The sequence below is a fragment of the Bos mutus genome, chromosome 3, assembly GCF_027580195.1.
Source record: "Bos mutus isolate GX-2022 chromosome 3, NWIPB_WYAK_1.1, whole genome shotgun sequence".
NCBI classification, from domain to species: domain Eukaryota; kingdom Metazoa; phylum Chordata; class Mammalia; order Artiodactyla; family Bovidae; genus Bos; species Bos mutus.
In genome coordinates, this window is record NC_091619.1 from 20756665 (window position 1) to 20776966 (window position 20302).

Below are 20302 nucleotides of genomic sequence, written 5' to 3' on the forward strand. Positions count from 1 at the left end.
CTGGTCTTTAACACCGCCCAGCGCACATGTCGGGGGAGGCCCGGCAGCGGCTGCTGCAAGCGCACAGACGGCTGCCCGGCCGCGGCGAGGCGGGCGCCGTCGCGATGCTGCGAGGCGGACGGGGCGGGCAACCTGGCGGGCACCTCCGGGCTACGGGGCCGGGAAGCCTGCTGGCCTGGTTGATGCTGGCATCTGCGGGCGCTGCATCCTGCCCCGATGTCTGCTGCCCCCACGGCCCTTCGGGGCTACGCTGCACCCGGCCGGGGGCCCTGGATAACCTCCTCCACCTGCCAGGCGCCGAGAACCTGACAGAGCTGTGAGTGTCTGGCGAGCCAGGGGGCGCGGGGACAGGCGGGCATAGCCGTGCCCCGTGGGCGCGGACTCACCGCTTGCGTGCTAGATCAGGAGGGGCGGGTGCGGCGGGAGACCGATAACACGCAAGTCTCGGCTGTGCCTTGGTTTTCCTCTGCTGCCTTGACAGCCTCCGCAGTTACTGCCTGGATGCTGGGCTCAGGGCAGCTTAGGTGCTAGCTTCGAGGAGAGGAAGAGGGGGCTCTCTGTGGACCAGATCCGAGAGAGCCCAGCCTTCTAGAAATCGCTTTCTGGAGCTCAGCCAGGAGCCCACCCTCTGCCCTATACAGGAGGTGGTTATCTGCAGAGAACACTCCCCACCCCCAGTTTGATACCCTTACCATTTTCCTTTCCCAGGGATAAATCCGCCCTTACCCCCTTCCTTGTCATGACCAGGCAAAGTCGGCTCTTCTCTCTTGAATTGGAAATTGAACTGAAATAGGTGGGAGGCGCTGAGGGGCCATAACTTGGTGGTTGAGCTCTCCTCTCCCGATTTCCACCATCTCTCCTCCCCACCACGGTTTAATTTGGAGGTAGGAAATGAGAGCCCCTCCAAGCTCCCCTCTCCACATCCCCATCTCTTTCATCACCCTTTTCTCCCTACTTTGCATAGGGAGACAGTGCCCTTGCTGAGAGATTCTCCTCCCTTCCAGACCTGAAACTGGGAGGAATCGCCAACATTTGAAGTATTCTGACACCCTGCATTAATTGGTTACAAAATACTCAAGTACTTTTTAGCAACTGGTGAAACCTATGGGAGTATTCTTTAATAATTGGCTTAGAGATACTCAAGCATCATATGATGGTGTCTGGAAAATACTTGAGTATTCTATGTGGCTGGTGCGGCCAGCAAGAGTTCTAGAAGAAGAAAGGACCTGCTAGAATATCCTCCTCCTATTAGGCCTGGGGTTAGACAGTGGGCAAGGAACTCTGGCCTCATGCAGTAATAGCCTGAAAGGTATCTGTGGCAGGGGCCATCAATGTCTGGAAGTGACTTGAGCAGCCTACGATAATTGGCACTGAGTTACTCGGGTATCTTGTGGTAATTAACGGGAAGGTACTCAATCTCGCTCCCTAATGGCCCTAGGGAGGCCAGGAGGAGAGATGGCCTTGTCTTGGTCTGGACCTAGGTTTCTGCATGATGGGAGGGAGGCCTGAAGTCTAGCCTGCCACCCCCAGTCCTGTGCATTTGTCACTGGGTCTGCAAAGCAGGGTCTAGGCTCTTGCATGTTCCCCATCAGCACTCTTTTCCTGATTCCCTTTCAAGCCCCTAGTGGGTCCAGCAGGGGGGAAGTGGGAGTGGGGAGTGTGGACAGGTGGGGGCTGGGGGCTGGAAGCCATGCAGGGTGTGAGTGGAGCTGTCCCTCTGGGTGGGGCAGCAGTCTAACCCCTGCCTCCATCTGCAAGGTCCCCTCCTCCTCCTTCACCCGCAGAGCTAACGAGGAGATAATGGACTCGAATAGACAGATTGATTATGAATCCAAACGAATGAGGCAGCTTTGAGCACGCTGCCTGACAGTTTGCACATACTTGGCCACCCTACCTTCTCACTCCCTCCCCGGGTCCCTCACCCCCTCCTGAGGTCCCTACACCTCTAGGCTCTCTTGGCAGGAGCTGGGGGGTGAGTGGGTAGGATAGGGACCAACTCTCAGAGTCACTGGAATTTACTCCCTAGACCTCAGGGGACTGATGACCTGACACCTGGGTGTCCTGCAGGGGCCAGGTCTGGGAAGGGCTGGCAGTGTGTATATGTGTGGGGGGTGGTCATTCAGGCTGGCCCTGGTTTCCAAAGGCTAGGAAGAAAAGGGTAGAGGGAGAGAGTTCTGAGAACAGGCAGTGAGTCAGGAGCCCCTGTGTGTGTGTGGCGGGGGTGGGGGGCGTTGGATGGGGACATGAGGTGTCCCTGCAAGGGCAGCTGACTTCTCAGGAACTCCCTGGCGTGTGAGATCCAGAAGCTGGACAGGGCCCCAGGGCAGCAGAAATCCCCCAGCCCTGCATGCCTGCTTTTACTTCTTTCTTTCTCTGCCCCCTATCTTGCTTTCTCTGGCTCTCTGTGCTTATCTCTCTGTCTCCCTTTTCTTATCTGTCTTTCTCCTTGTCTGTCTCCGTCTCTCTGCCAGTCTCTTCCTGTCAGTTCCTCTTCCTAGGTGTCTCTGTTTCGCTGTCTCTTTGTTTTTCTGCACACTCCCTGCCCCCGAAGCCTTCCCATTGCTCTCTCACTGCGTGAGACAGCCAGTCGATGCCTCTTCCCGTTCCTAACTCTGACTCCCTTCTCTCATGGCCCCTTTCTCCTTGCTGAGGCCCTCCTGGGGCAGGGAGGGGCTCAAGGGGTCCTTGACTGACAGCCTGTATGCCTGTCACTTGCTTTGCTGAAAGATGCCAGGGTGGTGGGGGTGGAGAATGGAAGGGTTTATACTTGAGTGTGGGGAGGGGCCAGTGGCTTTGAGGGGGAGAGGGTGGCATGTGTGTGTGTGTGTATGTGTGTGTGCGCGTGCTCTCGAACGCATGCCCAGTAGTACGGGTGAGCCCAGACAGTGGTCTCTGAGCAGGTGTGTTTGGGAGCGCGTATTTTCATGGCCCCAGGCCTTCCTTTGTGCTGGGTGGGGCAGTGGCAGTGATGAGCGTAGGCCCCTCATGGAAGCGAGTGTTTGAGCATGACCCCCCATTGTTGAGCATGTGCAGGAGAGGCTCTGTGTTTAAAAGCAGGACGCCAGGCTGCGAATGGACTCATGTGTGTTTGTGCATGCGAGTAATGCCCACACATTCTCACATGCATGTACGTGTGTGCATGCATGAGCTATGTGGCTATGTGTGTCTATATGGGAGAGTGTAAGTGTGCACATGGGGACATCTGTGGGTTCACGCATGCATATGCTGGTGTATGTGAGGAGGTGCGTCTCTGTGTATATCTTTACACATCTGTGTGTGTGTGCTTGAATGTGTAAGAGCATGCATGTGTGATAGTGTGAGGATGCAGGCATGGGACTGTGTGACTGTGTGAGGGTCTCTGTGCGTATGTGGATGGGTGTGTAGGCGTTTACACGTGTAAACAGGTCTCTGTGTGACTGGATGCCTGTGGGTGCATGTGGTTGGGAGGGAGGGAGGCAGGTGAGTGTGGGGACTTGAGTACGGGCCTGGGCCCCTGTGATTCCCATCCTCTCTCCACACAGCTACATCGAGAACCAGCAGCATCTGCAGCAGCTGAAGCGCAGTGACCTGAGGGGCCTGGGGGAGCTGAGGAAACTGTGAGGGGCTCCGCACAGGGCCTGGGAGACCAGAGGGTCAGGGAGGGTGCTAGGACCAAGGGCGCGAGGGGCCTGGGTGGACTGGGGTGGCTGAGGACTGAGGCGCTGGCTGGCCAGAGAGCTTGGTGGCCTCAGGGGTCCAGGGTTGCCGAGGAAGTGTTTGGGGCTCAGCACTAGAGACTGGGGGGCTGGCAGGGTGGAGAGCAGGGGCCCAGGTAACTGCTCCCCTCAGTGTTGACCCCGCTGTGCCCTCCCCAGCACCATCGTGAAGAGCGGTCTCCGTTCTGTGGCGCCAAATGCCTTCCATTACACTCCACGGCTTGGTCGACTGTGAGTGACCGGGGCTGGGCAGGGCGGGCTGGGAGACACCTAGGCTTGGGCGGCTAATGGGCTTGGCCCTCCCCAGGGCAGTGTTCTGAGGACGGCCCCAGCCTGGTTAGGGAAGTCATCCCACCCATTCTCCTGGGCCTTTTTCTCATCCACTTCAGGGCTGGTGATCCTCTCAGCTCTCGCCCCTGCCAACTAGAAGGTCCTTCTTGCTGTCTCGCTTCCATGCTTCATGCTGCAGGACACTTCTCATGGTGCCTGCCTCGGTTTTCTTCCCGGGGTTCAGACACACGCAGTCCAAAGGGGGCAAGGATCAGGAGCAGGACCCTGGGTTCTGACCGGGACTCTGTCTCCCAACTATTTCCTGATCTCTGGGATGTCCTGGGTGCTGGGGGATCAGATCAGTCATTTGGCACACTCCCCTGGGAGTCACAGGCACCCCTTTTGTAGAGAAGGGGGCAAGGTTGAGAGAGACCTCCAAAGGCAAGACCCTTAGAGTCCCTGGTAAACCATTCCCTGGCCTCCTGAGGGTAGGAGTTCAGCTCCTCCTTCGCACCTGGGGCAGCTGGGGAGATGGGAAGTGTGGTGGGAGCCTCTGACTCACGGAGTTGTGCTGGGGACTCTAAACTCTCTGTTGTGTCCTGTGATTTAACGAAAGGATAAGGTGATGTTACCTCCCTTTCTAGGTGTGTTAAAATGCTTACTCAGTGACACCTCACAATACTTATTGTCAGTGAATCTTCACCGTTAGCCTGGTGAGAGAGGTAGCGTCATCCCCATTTTGGAGATGAAGATTCAGAGAATCAGCCAGGATAAGTTTCTGGGCTGAGGTCATATAACTGTAAGCGGCAGGAGAGAAGGACAGTCAGCTCTGCCTGGCGCTAAAATGGGTCTTGCTGATGATCCCTGTGTAGTGGCTACTTTCCAACTCAGCCCCCACAAACCAAAAGACAGCTAGGCAAGGAGAAGGGTCAGGGCAGGCCCCTCAGAAGCAGAAGGTCGCAGGTGTGGCAGCTCCAGAGTCCTGGAGCCGGCCCCTCGCCGAAAAACTCATTTTCTCTGTCTCTGCAACTGGGGGCTGGGGGCCTGCGGTCCCTTTCCTTAGTCCTTGAGGAGGGGAAGGAAGGAGGCGTGGGGAGGGGACCTGAGGAAGGACTCTGAGTTCCGAGGCATCCGGCAGAGGGCAAGCGAGGTGGGAGCCCATCCTCCCCTCCTCGCTGGCCCCGTCCTGGGCTCAGTGGGAGCACAGATGGAGCCCCTGCCCCCAGCTGGGGCCTCAGCACTTTGCCAGCTGGGGCCAAGAGTGGGGGAGGGGGAGCGGCTGTTCCTTCAGACCCCCTCCTCCCTGGGGTCTGGGAGGGGGTTAAGTGGGGTTAACCCTTGTTGTCCCAGGGAGAAGATGGGACTCAAAGAGCCTACCCAGCCCCCCACCCCAATGCCTCGCCCACGGGCTACTTGTAGTTGCCAGGGCTGGGGTAGGGGAGCCAGATGTCAACTTCCTCCTGGCTCCTCCCCTCACTCACACTGGGTCAGACCGAGGTCGGGTCACTCAAGGGGTCTGTCTGCTCTGTCTCAACTCCTGCAGGAATCTCTCCTTCAACGCTCTGGAGTCTCTCTCCTGGAAAACGGTCCAGGGCCTCTCCTTACAGGAACTGTGAGTGTGGGAGCTTCCAGGGGCAAGGGCAGCAAGTGTGTGAGTGTGTGTGTGTTCTGTGCGGGCCCTCGAGTGCCTGTACATCTCTGTGAAGGTATGTCACTGTGTCTGTATGGAACTGTTGCGGGGGTGGGTAGGGGTTCTCTGTGGGGATAGCATGTTTGACTGTCCACACGCATGTCTGTGAACCACCGCCCCCCCCACCCCCATCAAAGCAGAGGCTGTGGGTCCCTGCAGCCACTGAGGGGATTATTGCCCTGGGCACATTTCCGGTGGAGGGGAGTGGAGAGCTGTGTGTTCTCAGGGCCGGGGGCTGGCACGGTTCTCTGGGCACAAGGGCGTATCTGCCCACATTCCTAGCACACCAAGCTCGTGGGGGTGGTGGACAGCAGTGGGATGTGTTTGGTGGGCACCTAAGGCCTTTGGGTGTTACTCCGGAAAGCAGTGAGTGCCCTTCCCTCCTTGCCACCCTACTCAGAGCCCTCACCTGGCTTGCCACCCTCGGGAGCCTGGGTGGGGCAATTCTGTATAGCCTGTAGCTGGCTGTCTTTGATTTTTGGCATTCTGTTTCTTTCAGTGTCTCATGAAAGGGGTCCATGAGAGGAACTTCTCCCATGTCCCCACTCCTTCACCTCTAGACAGTCCACCCCGCTATCTAACTGCACTCCCTCTTGCTGTAGAACTTCCTTCACATCTGCCCTTCCCCCTGACTCTCTCTCTTCCCCCACACTCACCAGAGTCCTGTCGGGGAACCCCCTGCACTGTTCCTGTGCCCTGCTCTGGCTGCAGCGCTGGGAGGAGGAGGGGCGGGGAGGAGTGCGGGAACAGAAGCTGCAGTGTCCCGGGCAGGGGCCCCTTGCCCTCATGTCCAATGCCAGCTGTGGTAGGTGCTGCAGGTGGTGTGAGGGGCTGGGAAAGAGGGCACCCCTGGGGGGAGGGCATTGGGCAGGGCTCAGGGGACGAGCCCTGAAGGGGGGACTGGGGGAGAGAGCTGGGGGAAACTGAAGGTTGCGGGGAAGGGGCAGGGTCACTGGGGAGGGCAGAGGGAGGATCAGTGTCCCCAGGCAGGATTCGGAGGCCTCTCCCAGCTCTAACACCCCTCGGGCACCAGGTGAGCCCACGCTGAAGATCCAGATGTCCAATGCTTCCGTGGATGTGGGGGCCGACGTGTTGCTGCAGTGCCAGGTGGAGGGGCAGGGCTTGGAGCAGGCTGGCTGGATCCTCACGGAGCTGGAGGGGTCAGCCACAGTGATGGTGAGAAGCCCTCCACCGTCCCCGCCCCCACGCCCCCCTCCTGATGCACCCGAGCACAGGGAACAAAGACAGGGAAAGAGAGATAGCAAATAAGAAGCCCATAAAGGACGAGAGATGGACCAAGATGGTTTAGACCCTTGGGACTCAGGCTTGTGCTGTTGGGTAGCTATAACACACCACATGCCCTCAGGGCAGACCTTGGTCCAGCAGGGACCCCAGGCTCCACTGATCAGCTAGAACGTAGGTCCCCACTCTGGGAAGATATGCTGGCTGCAAAGAGAGAGGGTCACAGAGCCCTCCCATATTGGAGCTGACCCGGGGAACCCAACACACCAGCTCTCCAATCCACCTTTCTAGATAAGGACACTGAGGGCCACGGAGAGGGAGCAACATTTGTGGTCCTGTGCCCAGGCCAGTTCTTCAGGGCCTTCCAGTCATTTTGTAGAGAATCCAGAAGCAGCATCCTCTTGGGTGTGTGATGAGCTTATTAGTAAGGGAGGCACAGTTCTGGTTTCAGCTCTCTCACTAATTAATTCTTGGAGTGACTTTTGGAAAAATCCCCCAATCCGCCTGCAGTTTGGTTTTCTTATCTGTCAACTGAGGAGATGGACATGATGGCCTTCAGATGTTCTCCCTGCCTCTGGGCACTTGCTGGCCTCTAGCTCTCTTATCCAGTTTGGGCATCTTCCCAGATCCTGCCCTTTGTCCTTAGGCTGGCAACAGGCAGCCAAGAGTAGCCATAACTGACTCAGGAGGTTTCATGGACAAGGACAGCAGGGGTCGACATTGGGCTGTGCCCACCCAAAAGCTGGCCCCGCGTGGGTGGACACACAGAGTCCAGGCCCTGGAAGGAGTCGGGCCAGTGAAAGCAGGGTGTGGTGTCTAGTTTGGAGGCCCTCGCTTTGGAAAGGGAATCAACCCCAGAATTGTTGGTGGTCCCTTGGGCTTCCCAAATGGCTCAGTGGTAAAGAATCCGCCTGCCAAGCAGGAGATGTGGATTCAATCCCTGGGTCTAGAAGATCCTCTGGAGAATGGAATGACAACCTCCTCCAGTACTCTTGCCTGAGAAATCCCACGCTCAGAGGGGGCCTGGTGGGCTGCAGTCCATAGGGTTGCAAAGAGTCAGACATAGCGGCTAAACGACAACAACCTAGGACAACATTGAAGGAGGAACCGCTGGAGTCCTGAGCAGGAGGTCTAGACACGGTAGGGGGACCACTGGCCACCAAGGGGTCCCACCTTCCCATAGATCAGAGCCTCTAAGGTTGAGTAATGGAACAGCGGGCAAGGCAGAAGCCGTGACCTTCAGGGGAGAGACCTTTGATAAGTTTGGAGAAATTCCAGATTTTTGCTGTTCAAAAAAAGCTGTTGGGAGCTTCACTTCTGTCTTCTAGTGACTTCCTGCAGAAAAGCCATTCCCTAGCTTAAATAGAGGGGAGGGGAGGCTGGTCCCCATCAGGTCACCATCAGGAGAGTGGCGGAACAGCTCAAAGGGAAGAGTTCATGGGATACCATATTCCAGAGTGACTTAGAGGAGCTGGAACAGCTGAGAGAAGCTTAGGCAGGGCTTCCCCTTCAAGTGGCTGGAACTCAGGGCTTGCACAAGAGGCTGGACAGCTCTTCTGGAATATGTGAACTCACATATTCCAATCGAAGCCCAGAGAAACTTCACCTTCCCTGGCATTTATTCAAGGGATTCCACATTCACGAAATTTCCAGAAAAATCAGATTTGCCCACTACTTCATTTATTTTCATCATTTTATGAAAATAGCTTTCTAAAAATGTCGAAAGATCATTTTGTCTACCTCCTCGGTTTACAAAATAAGAAAATCTTTGTTCAGCAAGATTAAAAAATTGTCTTAGGGCCATATAACCTCCGTGGTGTCTCAGGAAGAGAATCTGAATCTGAGTCAGTCTTTCGATGATGATTCAGAACCAAATCCTTAGCTTCTGTCTAACTTCACTCTCTTTTTCCATCTGCCGAAGGTATTCATCACGGTTCTACTGTTGCTCCTAACTGCTGCCCCGTTATCAGCACCATCTCTTTGTTTCAGATCTTCCTTGGGCTGAAACTAAATTTCTTAGAATTATGTGTTAAACAAGAATGAGTAGGTGGTGAGGTCCTAGCTGGTTTTCCAATTGGTTGTGTACATTTCTATACTTGGGATTTGTGACTTGTATTCAGCTGTTCAGATGGGTGGTTTTATGGTTTGGGAGACTTTGCGCCTATTTTGAGGTTATTGGTTGTGTTCTGGATTTTTCAGATCATTAAATCAGTGATCCAGGAGAAGGTGTAAACAGGCTCTGAAGGAGAGCCATTCTCTACCATATTCTCTCCCACACCTCTTCCCTTCCCGTCCCTCCCTCTCTTTTCCACCTGGAGCCAGAGGGGTTCCCCAAAGACATCAGCTCTGCCCCCCGCTCCACCCTCCTGCCCAGCTGCCTTCAGCCCCAAGCCAGCTGAAGCTCTTCTTCATTTTCCCCTCTTTTCTCTGACCCAGGAATCTGGGAGTCTGCCGTCCTTGGGGCTGACCCTGGCCAATGTCACCAGTGACCTCAATAGGAAGAACGTGACGTGCTGGGCGGAGAATGATGTGGGCCGGGCTGAAGTCTCCGCCCAAGTCAACGTCTCCTGTGAGTGCCAGTGACTGCCTCTGTGCCCACCCCATCCCTGCTTCCCGGAAAAAAGGATGTGAGGGTTGGGGGCTGCAGGAAAGGGGTGGGATGTACGTGTGTCCACAGCTGCTCCCTCCCAGCTCTTTCCAGATTCCCATGAACTGATCCTTTGAGGGAAGTCCTGGGGGCTCGTCAAGGCCAGAGGGATGGAGAGGGATTTCTTTTTGGCCCCCTGCCCAAGTCTTGCTACTGAAGCCCTCAACACCAGCTACATCCATTCTCTCTGCTCCCTTGTATTTCTTCATGTTCATTCCTCTGTAGGACTTTTTGCCCTACTTCCTAGTTTTAAAAGAAGAAATTCTCCATGCAAGTTTCTCTTTAGGCTCACTGCCTAATTTCTCTAGGTCTGCCAACAAATTATTTAAAATCTTCTACATGGTATAATTTTTTCTTCTTTTCTTGGGAAACATACTTTACATAGATATGTACATAAAACATATACACTTTAAACAATAATTCGGCTTACAGACACTTCAGAAGACACCCCCTTCTCACTATTCAGAACCCCATCCTTCTCCTCCACCCCATTCTGACTTTTGTGACAATCATCTCCTTGCTTTTAAAAATAATTTTACACACATATGCTTCCCTCTCAGCATGGTTGAGTTTTGTCTGATCCTGTACATTATATAAATGGAATCATACCTCATATATTACTTTGTGTCTAATTTCTTCTGCTCTACATTATTTTTGTAAGATTCGTTTATGTTAACTGGAGTAACAATTAGTTCATTCATTTCACTGCTGAATAGTATGCCGCCGCATGAATGCTGGCTGGAATTCCAGTGTCAATTGGGTATATGTATGCTCCTCTGTCCCTGGGATTTTCCAGGCAAGAATACTGGAGTGGGTTGCCATTTCCTTCTCCGGGGGAACTTCCTAACCCAGGGATCGAACCTGCGTCTCTTACGTCTCCTGCATTGGCAGGTGGATTCTTTAGCAGTAGTGTGCTTCACCCAGTTCTTGTCCACTGAGAACCCCGTGTGTGTGTACACACACACACACACACACACACACACACATATGTATATATATATACTTTTTTCTATTATTGAAGGTCTTTTATTTCTTTCAGGTTGGGTCTATTTCAAACCCATATCTTTTTCCAAAGAGTTTAAAAATTATATATATATATTTGCTTGTTTGATCTTTTAGGACCCTTCCAGATCCCCTTAAGCTTGACTACACTAAATTTTTCTGGATTCCCTCATCCGAAAGACTCCATGTCTAATTTCTATGAGCTGGAACCCTACTTCTCTAGGACTGTTACTTATTTACTTTAAACCCACCGCTTAAATTCTTTAAGCTTCTGAATATATACACCTGCTGCCTGACTTTATTTAAGACTTACTGTCAGCTTTCTTCAAAACATCTCTGCTTGTGAATTTCTTGGAGCCCGCTGACCCGTTTCTCTTAGGCTTGAGCCTTTTGACTGTCCACCCTCAGCCTCCCCGGGACGCCTCCTGACTCTCCCTGTCACCCTCTCCGGCCCGCAGTCCCGGCCAGCGTGCATCTGCAAGCCGCCGTGGAGCAGCACCACTGGTGCATCCCCTTCTCGGTGGACGGGCAGCCAGCGCCCTCTCTGCGCTGGCTCTTCAATGGCTCCGTGCTCAACGAGACCTCCTTCATCTTCACCGAGTTCCTGGAGCTGGCAGCCAATGAGACGATGCGCCACGGCTGCCTGCGCCTCAACCAGCCCACCCATGTCAACAACGGCAACTACACGCTGCTGGCAACCAACCCTTTGGGCCAGGCCGCCGCTTGGGTCATGGCCGCTTTCATGGACAACCCTTTCGAATTCAACCCTGAGGACCCCATTCCTGGTGCGAGGGCCACCCTGAACCCTGCTCCCACCCCCTGGGCCCCAACTGGGTGCAGATCCAGGTGTCCGGGGAGGCCTGGCCCACTTCCCACTGTGATCCTGACCCTGGAAGTTGGAGGGCCTGGTCCCGGACAGAAAGTAGCCTGGAGTTCTGGTGTCCAGCTCTGTGCTGGCTTCCTTGCCCCAGCCTTCCCCAGCCCCAGGACTCCTGCACCCCTGAGTTATTCCATTCACTAGGGCTGGCTGAAGAGAGAGCCACAAACCAGGGCATCCCTGGCCCAGCTGGAGCAGCTCCGCCTCCCCCTCCCACTCCCACCCACGAAGGGATGAGTCCAGAGGGGGAAGGGGACTCACTGCTCTTTTCCTCCATGTGATTGCTCTCTCTCCTCCCTCCTGCTGCAGTCTCCTTCTCGCCAGTGGGTGAGTAGCCCAAGCTGGAGGGCAGGTTCTGTCTGGTCCCTGGAGCTGGGAGCTGCCGCTGGGGCAGGGGGCACAGTTAACCCTTGAGGGTTCAGCCGGGGCCAGGGTGGGGAGTCTGTGGAGGAGATACAACCTGTGACAAAGCCTTTCTACCCTGTGTCCCCACAGACACCAACAGCACTTCTGGAGACCCAGTGGAGAAGGATGAGACTCCTTTTGGGGTAAGCATGGGAAGTGGAAGCTTGTTCAGGACTTAGGACAGGGAGCTGGGCTGGAGGCTCCTCTGTATGTCATTTCCAGTCAGAGCACAGAGAGCAGCAGAGTCTGGCCTGAGCTCCATCAACACCTTCACAGCCGTGACTCGGGGGCCAGGGGAGGAGAAGGCAGGTGTGGGGGCCTGGCTCTGGGCATCTATGCAGGATGGAGAAGTAGTTGACTAGTGGGGAGCTCTGAGGGTTCAGGATGACTACTAGATCCAACCACCCCATACCCCAGGTCTCAATGGCTGTGGGCCTGGCCGTTTTTGCCTGCCTCTTCCTTTCTACAACATTTCTTGTGCTCAACAAATGTGGACGCAGGAACAAGTTTGGGATCAACCGTGAGTAGAGGGGCTGTGGAGGGGCCGTCAGTCTGTCTTCCTGGCTTTATTTCCTCCTGGTTGTTCCTGACTCTGTCCTCTGTGTGGGGGCCTGGGTACACATGGGGTTCGAGAGAGTGGGTGTTTGGGGTATATGTGGACTCGTGAGTGTGAGTGTGTCGGTGCTGAAACCAGGGTAGTTTCAGAAGTAGCAGCTGCTAATTGGTGGCTGGATTGTAGTCAAACACTAAGTGGATCTGGGAGGTCTGAGCTCTGCGGGGGGGCAGTGGGGGAGTTCTCTGGTGGCCCACGGGGCCTGGGATTGGACAGGAGCCAGATGGAGAATGGCTGGAGTGCCTCCCCTTCCCCCTGCGACTGTCTTGCCTCCTAGCTCCTCAGTTCTTCCCGTGCAAGTTAGGAGGTGGGGTCACCCGGCACCCTGCAGCCTGGCAGGAGCCAGGGTGTGTGCTTGGGCTGTGACCCCTCCACGTGACTGTGTCCTTCCCAGGCCCTGCTGTGCTGGCTCCGGAGGATGGATTGGCCATGTCCTTGCATTTCATGACTCTGGGTGGCAGCTCCTTGTCTCCCACTGAGGGCAAAGGCTCTGGGCTCCAAGGCCACATCATTGAGAACCCACAATACTTCAGTGATGCCTGTGAGGGGCTGGGTCAAGGGTGGGGGCGAGCCTGTGTGTGTGTTTGTACATGTGTGTGCATGTGAAGAGGTTCCTGGGTGTCATTGCCTTTGCCCACCCCAGGCCTGAACAAACCTTTCCTCCCAGCCCCCCACCACCCAGGTCCCCATCACGTCATGGGACCTGGTGAGGGCTCAATTTCAGTGTGACCCTCTGTCTTGACGGGTGCCCCCTGTGCCAAGCACAACCCTGCGGGACAGTCCTGTCCTTGCCCCTGTCCCGTCCCTCTTCCAAGACTGGGGATCTTGGCTGATCCTGCAAGCCCCCACTACCAGGTGTTCATCACATCAAGCGCCGAGATATCGTGCTCAAGTGGGAGCTGGGTGAGGGTGCCTTTGGGAAGGTCTTCCTTGCCGAGTGCCACAACCTGCTGCCTGAGAAGGACAAGATGCTAGTGGCTGTCAAGGTAAGACCCTGGCCACGAAGTATTGCTGGTCCAGGGCCCACCTCCCAGAGCACTGTCATGCCAAGACAGAGTGCTCAAGACAGGGGAGAGGGGAGAGGCTGGGACCTGGCCTAGTTCACGACTTGGGGGTGGATGCTGGGCCAGCTGGGATGTGAGATGGTCAAGACTGGGCCTGCATCCGGGGATGTCCGACCCTACCATCCAGGCGCTGAAGGAGGTGTCTGAGAGCGCCCGGCAGGACTTCCAGCGAGAGGCTGAGCTGCTCACCATGCTCCAGCACCAGCACATCGTGCGCTTCTTCGGCGTCTGCACTGAGGGCCGCCCGCTGCTCATGGTCTTTGAATACATGCGGCACGGTGACCTCAACCGCTTCCTCCGGTACGAGGGCCCGCCCGGCCCTGGCTCTGGCCCCCGGCCCATGGCCTGTCCTCCCTTCCCTACAAGCGCACCCTGGCTTGTCTGCTGAACTTGGGGAGAACACCAGGAAGGAGCAGGAAGGCACAGCTCCGGTCCCCAAGGAGCTCTGAGGCAGATGTGTGGATGTGGGGAGAGTCCGTGTGGAGGGCAGAGTGACAGTGTCAGGGAGACTGCAGTAGTGGAAGCCACGAGCTGAGGCTGCAGGATGGCTGGGCTTTGTGGAGAATGTGCGTGCATTTGTGTGTGGCACACAGAAGCTGTGTCCATAGGAGGGGGCAGTGTGGATCACGATGATAACAGCAATGACAAACATTTATCAGGCGCTTGCCATGTTCCAGGCGCTATGTTACATATTTTACAGTTCATTTATGACTGTATGTCCTTATACCTATATATCTGTAATAATCTAAATGGATATTTATTTTTCATAGTTACCTAGCATATATGGCAATTTATACTTGAGGAAAATTCCCCCAAATTTCCTTTCTTTGGCTTGAGACAGAACAACTCTGATAGGTTTAATAACTTAAAACTTCTAGAAATGTACCCATTTCTCAGATGAGGCTTAGAGAGGTTCAGTGACTTGCCCAAAGGCACACAGGTAACAAATGATCCAGATGTGTGATGGTCACGTGTTCCATTTGCTGAACTCTTCTCTGATGAGGTGGACCCCCCCAGCCCGCAGCCCCCGAGGTCAGAGCAGGATGGAGCAGAAAGGGCCAGGGTTTGGGATCAACTGCGACTTGTTAACTGAGCCTTCCTTGTCAAGTAGTTCCCCTCTCTGGCCTCAGTTTCCCCACCAGTAACAGGGACAACGGAGGACTGTGGTTCTGGATGAATGTCTTTGTACAGTTGATGGTTGTGATTTGGTCTCTAAACATCCCCACTGAGAGTGCTGGGTCATTCAGTAGCCAGGCTGCAGAATTCAGCTGGAAAAGACCCCAGAGTCTGAGCTTATCTTAAGGATGGGGAGGAGCCCGGGGAGGATGTGGAGCAGGAGGGAGGTGAGGTCAGATCCGAGGTTGTGTGTGGAGGTGGATTGGCTCAGAGGAATCCAGGTCAAGAGGAGGCCAGAGAGAAGCCCTTCCCCTTGCTCACCAGACATGGTGTGGGCTCCCTGCTAGGGGCCGGATATCAGCGAGGACCCATCTGGGGCCCAGGATGTGGGGAGAGCAGCTTTATATGGTAGACAGAGCATAAGGAAACCAAAGGGGGAACTCATGAACGCTCCTAGACGAGTCTGGAAGACTTCCCCTAGGAGGGGCCGTCTGCTCCTCCTTGCCCCTGGGTTTCTATCTCTGCCTGGTGCACTGGGCCTCCTTTCCCAGCCACATAACCCACTCCTGTCTCCCATCCCTTCGAGTGGTTTATCAGCCTCCCTTCCTAAGGGCTTGAGTCTCAGTTTAGATGTCTCTTCCTCTAGGAAGCCTTCCCTAACTTCTTCCATCCCTACCCTGAGTGCCCCCAGGCGCCCCTCACGCTGCACTGCTGTAACCCACCTATTTGCATCCTCCCCTCCACTGTAGCTCTGGTGCCTGGCACCACTGGAGATGTTTACCAAATGTCTGGAATAAACAAAGAAATAAATGGATGAGGAGAAAGTTGGCCAGTAGGAAAAGGGCAATACTGACAAAACCACCAGCTCAGACAGCCTCAGAAGAAGGAGTATTTGAGGAGTGGTCTGGAGGGGTAGGTGTGGGCAGGAGGAGGGCATCCTGGAAGCCGTGGGAAGGAAGGCAGATCCCACAGGAATGGCTGAATACTGAGGGCAAAGGTGAGAGGCAGAAATGGAGGACTCCCGGGTTTCAGGCTGACAGCCTGGGTGAGGGACACACCTCCATGAGGCAGGGGCACACCTGGGGGAGGATGCTGAGCATCTTGGCTGGGTTTTAGTCGGACATGTAGCTGGGCAAGAGGTGTAGGAGCCAGCGGGCAGCTAGATGCTGAGGTTGGAGTTTAAGGTGGCTGCCCGAGAGGAAGGCATGCACTTGGGAAATGTGGGCACTAGGGGATGCTCTGGAGGTGGGCACACCAGCCGGCCCCCATCCAAGCCCCTCCAGACACCTGCTTCCCCTGTTCTCTCCTTCCTACCTTCCCTGAGTCCCTCCCCCATTTCCCCCAGCTCCCCTCCCTTCTCTCAGGCTCCCCGGAGGTTCTCTCCTCCTAGCCCATCCCTTCTCCCTCACTCTTTCTCGAAGGTCCCACGGGCCTGATGCCAAGCTGCTGGCTGGTGGGGAGGACGTGGCTCCGGGACCCCTGGGCCTGGGGCAGCTGCTGGCCGTGGCTAGCCAGGTCGCTGCGGGAATGGTGTACCTGGCAGGTCTGCACTTCGTGCATCGGGACCTGGCCACACGCAACTGCCTGGTGGGTCAGGGACTAGTGGTTAAGATCGGCGATTTCGGCATGAGCCGGGATATCTACAGCACCGACTACTATCGCGTAAGGGTCTTTCAGCCCAACCCCTCCCCCAGCCTCCAAACTGTAGACACGCCGTGGCCGCGTCCCCGTAGAGGGCATGCCCTTGCTGGCCACGCCTTCCTCGGGCGGTGTGGGGTCTGAGACTCTCTGATCCTGGTTTTTTAACCCTCCTCCTACTCCCTTGGCCCTCAGTGGAGGAGGGTCTGTCTCCACTGTTCCGGACGGACACGGCACCATCGGTTTCTCTCTCTTAGCCCTGGGAGGGAGAGCCACTTCTCTTTATTTTTAATGACGGGGCTGGGGGCGGGTCTGCGCCGGGAGAGGCTGTCCGCGGGGCGGGCGCCCCCTGGAGGTGACGCGGCGTCCGCCGGCAGGTGGGAGGCCGCACCATGCTGCCCATTCGCTGGATGCCGCCCGAGAGCATCCTCTACCGCAAGTTCACCACCGAGAGCGACGTGTGGAGCTTCGGCGTGGTGCTCTGGGAGATCTTCACCTACGGCAAGCAACCCTGGTACCAGCTCTCCAACACCGAGGTCAGTACCGCTCCGCAGCTCGCTCCCTGCCGGCCACCCCTTCCCTGTCCCTTTGGGTCCCTGTTTTGGGGAATTCTGTCCCCTTCTGCCCCTCATCCCACCGCCGCCGGCACTCATCCGGCATCCTGCCGGCCCTGCTCCCTCCACCCCAACCGTATTCTTGTACACCTTCTCCTATTTTAACCGGCTCCTGGGAGAACCTCAAAGCACTTTATAAATGGAGCCCAGACCACCATCCCTCGCTGCATTTTGTAGACCTAGTAGGCATTATCGGAGTGAAGGGGAGAGGCGTGGAAAGAGGAACATAGCCCGGGCGCGCCTGACCCTACAGCAGGAAGGCTGGAGGTTAGACTGCAAGAAGGACAGTCCCCACCTACCCTTGCCCCCCGGATTGGACACAGCCAGAGCAGGCCCCAGGTGTTCCCTCTCGCAGAGCAGCTCCCCTCACCCGCTCCTTGGCTCGCAGCTGTCAGTTTGCATTTCTCCTCCTAATGCAGTCTGCTCCCTGGAGGCTAGTGGGGTGGGGGAGAGGGTTATAGATTTTAATTTTCTCAAGCACTGAGAGAAGGAATGGAATTAGTGCCGTCCATAACCCAAGTCCTCTAATGCGGAGGGAGGGAAGAAGCGGGGGATGAAGAGGCTCCAGGCCCTTCAACCATCTCCCTGCCACATTCTCTCCTTTGGATCCGTCAGCTTCTTAGCAGTCCTTCCTGGAGTCAAACTTTGAGCGTTCCCACTGCAGTGTCTTTGTCAGAGGAGCTAGGTGCCCACATAGTGGTACCTACAGAAGACAGAAAAAGTGGCGTTGCCCTCTACCTTAAAATGCAAGCGACCCACTTTTCAAGTCCTTTACCTGCAACCCTGCTCTATTTCCTTTTTGCCCTCTGGAGCTGAGAGATGGAGAACCCTTCCCTTCTTCCAATCAGCCCTCAACACTTAGCTGATGGATTTGGCAAATGTCTTGGCCCCTCTCCTTCCTCAACCCACCTGGCAAGTCTGCTGAGGGTCTGATTCCAGCCCTTTGGGATGCAGTTCTACCCTAGTCCAGCCTTCACAGGGTCTATCTAGCTCTAATCCCTGTCACTGCTCAGAGTCAGAGTGGACACGAATCTTAGGCTTCACTGCATCCTTTTAAACTATTAGGTGCCGTGAGGCCCAGACATATTGTGTGACCTGCCTTGGGAGCCTCAGTGAGGCAGAGGCAGTGCTGGGTCTGGCCTCACTCTCCTGCCCCTGGCCCAGTATGCCCTCTCCTCTCTCCCTCTGGTGGCCCCAGGCGATCGAGTGCATCACGCAGGGACGTGAGCTGGAGCGGCCGCGTGCTTGCCCACCGGAGGTCTACGCCATTATGCGGGGCTGCTGGCAGCGGGAGCCCCAACAACGCCACAGCATCAAGGATGTGCATGCCCGGCTGCAAGCCCTGGCCCAGGCGCCTCCTGTCTACTTGGATGTCCTGGGCTAGGAGGCTGGCTCAGGGCCTGGGGCTGGGTAGCCAAATGCGGAGTACTGCAGCCTGCCCTCAGCAACTGCCATGGTTCCCAGCAGCCCCAGGGTGATCTCAAAGCATCTAACTCACCCTCAGCATGTGGGAGGGGACAGGTGGGGTCTGGGAGTGCAGGATGTTCCTGCTTTCTCTAGGCAGGGTTCCGTCATAGCAATTATATTTATTATCCCTTGGTTGTGTCTCTTGCCAATTCTTGGGATGACATCCTTCTGGGAGGGGGTTATTGGGGCTCAGGTAAGGGGATGACTCTGTGGGCTCCTCCCCCTCTCTGGTGAACCCCAGCTACCTACCCCTACTGCATGCAGCTGTCACCTCTGTCTTGGGGCTGTAGTTTGCCTCCTAGTACCATGGCCATCTTGTCTGCATGGTAGTGAAGGAGCCTTGGGTCAAGTTTCCTAGACCTTCAGACCCCAATTGCCTGTCTCTGTGTTTCATTCAGGAAGGCTGCAGTGGGAGGAATTGAAGTTAGATGGGGTGGTGGACAGGATGGAAGCATTGCTGGGGTGAGTCTTCCTTGTATCGGAGTTCCCAAAACAGAGCAAGCACACAATACAACAAATGGTTGAGAAAGAAAGAGAGGTGGGGCGAGCTTGCATACATGGGTGCATGTATGCATGTGTGTGTGTGTGTACATGTGGCTGGGACAGGGAAGGAGTAGGGTAAAGGAGTGGCTGAGGGAAGCAGGACCCCTTCTTCCTTCCACTTTGTCACGCTTCTTGGCTCTGAGTGCTTTGAGGTCCGTTCCTGGAGGCCAGGGACTGAGCAAGGTGGCTATTTCCTAAGGACCAGGTAGGCTGTCTCCCCATTCCATTCTGCCTGAGGGAGGAGCATGCTCTCCCTGCCCCTCTGTCCCTTGGAACACCACTGGTCTTACTTAGTGGCCTGAGGCTTCTGTCAACTCTGAGGCCGGGTGAGGTCCCCCCACCCCGGGACCTGGGCCCTGTCCCCATCTTCCTCACCCAGGAGCAGGGAGAAGCAATTCCACCCCCCCTACTCCAGCCCCATCACTTCCAATCACCTGCCCATCTCCTGCAATAACCCACGCTCTCCATGGCTCCTCAGGGCCGACAGCATGGCTGTCTCTTTTCCCTGGGTGTCCAGCTCCCCCCACCCGGTGATTCAATCTGGGTCTTATCACCCCGAGGCCTAGCCCGATGGTGTCTGCCTCTTGTCCAGGCTGGTTAGTGCTAATGGAGGTCTGACCCAAGGCTGCAGGTTGATTGATGGGGGGGTCTGGTCTCTGAAGGCCAAGTTCAGAAGCTCTCTTCTCATGTCCTGGGCTGGGTGGGGCTGGCAAGGCACCACTCCTGGGGAGGGAGGGCTTAAGCAGAAGTGATTGGGAGGAAAGGAGGTTGGAATATGCTGGGAGAGACAGGGTCGGAGGATCAGATCCAACGGGTGAGCCCAGAGACAGTGCGAAGAGAGAGACTGTGCAGAAAAAGAAAGGGAGAAGACCTGTAGACATGGAGACAGGCCAAGAGACTGCAGGGAAGGTGCATACAGAGAAGGAGAAAGAGACATGCAGCTGGGTGGACACAAGTGGAGAGACAGGTGCAGATCAGTGGCATAAGCAGACACAAGTGGGACAAGCGGCTGAATCAGGTAGTCCTGGAGAAGAGCATGGCCTCCTGTGGGGGGGAGCCTTCTGGCTCATCCACACTCCCATCTCCCCCACCTCCTCTGCCCCTTGAGCCTCTCTTCCAGGCCGGGGAGGGAGGTAGGACACACTTCCAGCCTTGGAGACTCTGCCGGTAGAGGCGTAGGGGGCCTGGGGTTGGCTGGCACTGAGCATCACTGAAGCAGAGGGGATGGAGGTCAGGTAGCAGAAGGGACCTGCCAGGGCAGGTGGAGCATTTCCAAGGGTAAGAGCATCAGAGGCTTTTAATACCACAGCTGGAGGTGTTGCAGGGAGAGCTGGGCAGGTGAGGCGAGGGGTTCTGGGAACAAGGTTAAGACAAGAAAAGGAAACTTCTGTGAGGGTGTGGGAGAGGGCACTGGATAGC

General features: G+C 55.9%; 1 protein-coding gene across 2 annotated transcripts; it reads left to right on the forward strand.

Annotated features, from left to right (window-relative positions):
* The first annotated feature begins 56 nt into the window (after positions 1-56).
* On the forward strand, positions 57-18462 carry NTRK1 (neurotrophic receptor tyrosine kinase 1). Of its 2 annotated transcripts, XM_005898751.2 has the most exons (17): positions 57-316; positions 3522-3596; positions 3855-3926; positions 5509-5577; positions 6315-6460; positions 6689-6831; positions 9334-9466; positions 11005-11331; positions 11733-11750; positions 11919-11971; positions 12246-12348; positions 12836-12982; positions 13297-13427; positions 13633-13805; positions 16043-16283; positions 16637-16795; positions 18072-18462. In XM_005898751.2, exons 1-17 carry the CDS (start codon positions 105-107, stop codon positions 18255-18257), a joined length of 2388 nt encoding a protein of 795 aa, XP_005898813.2. In that variant the 5' UTR covers positions 57-104; the 3' UTR covers positions 18258-18462. The 2 variants fall into 2 exon arrangements, with proteins under 2 accessions (XP_005898813.2, XP_005898814.2); XM_005898752.2 differs by lacking the exon at positions 11733-11750.
* Positions 18463-20302: the final 1840 nt, after the last annotated feature.

Coding starts and splice junctions, on each gene's coding strand:
- NTRK1 (XM_005898751.2), top strand. CDS start 105: ATGCTGCGAGGCGGACGGGGCGGGCAACCTGGCGGGCACCTCCGGGCT. Junction 3,597..3,854: donor CTGGGGGAGCTGAGGAAACT/GTGAGGGGCTCC, acceptor TGCCCTCCCCAG/CACCATCGTGAAGAGCGGTC. Junction 5,578..6,314: donor GGCCTCTCCTTACAGGAACT/GTGAGTGTGGGA, acceptor CACACTCACCAG/AGTCCTGTCGGGGAACCCCC.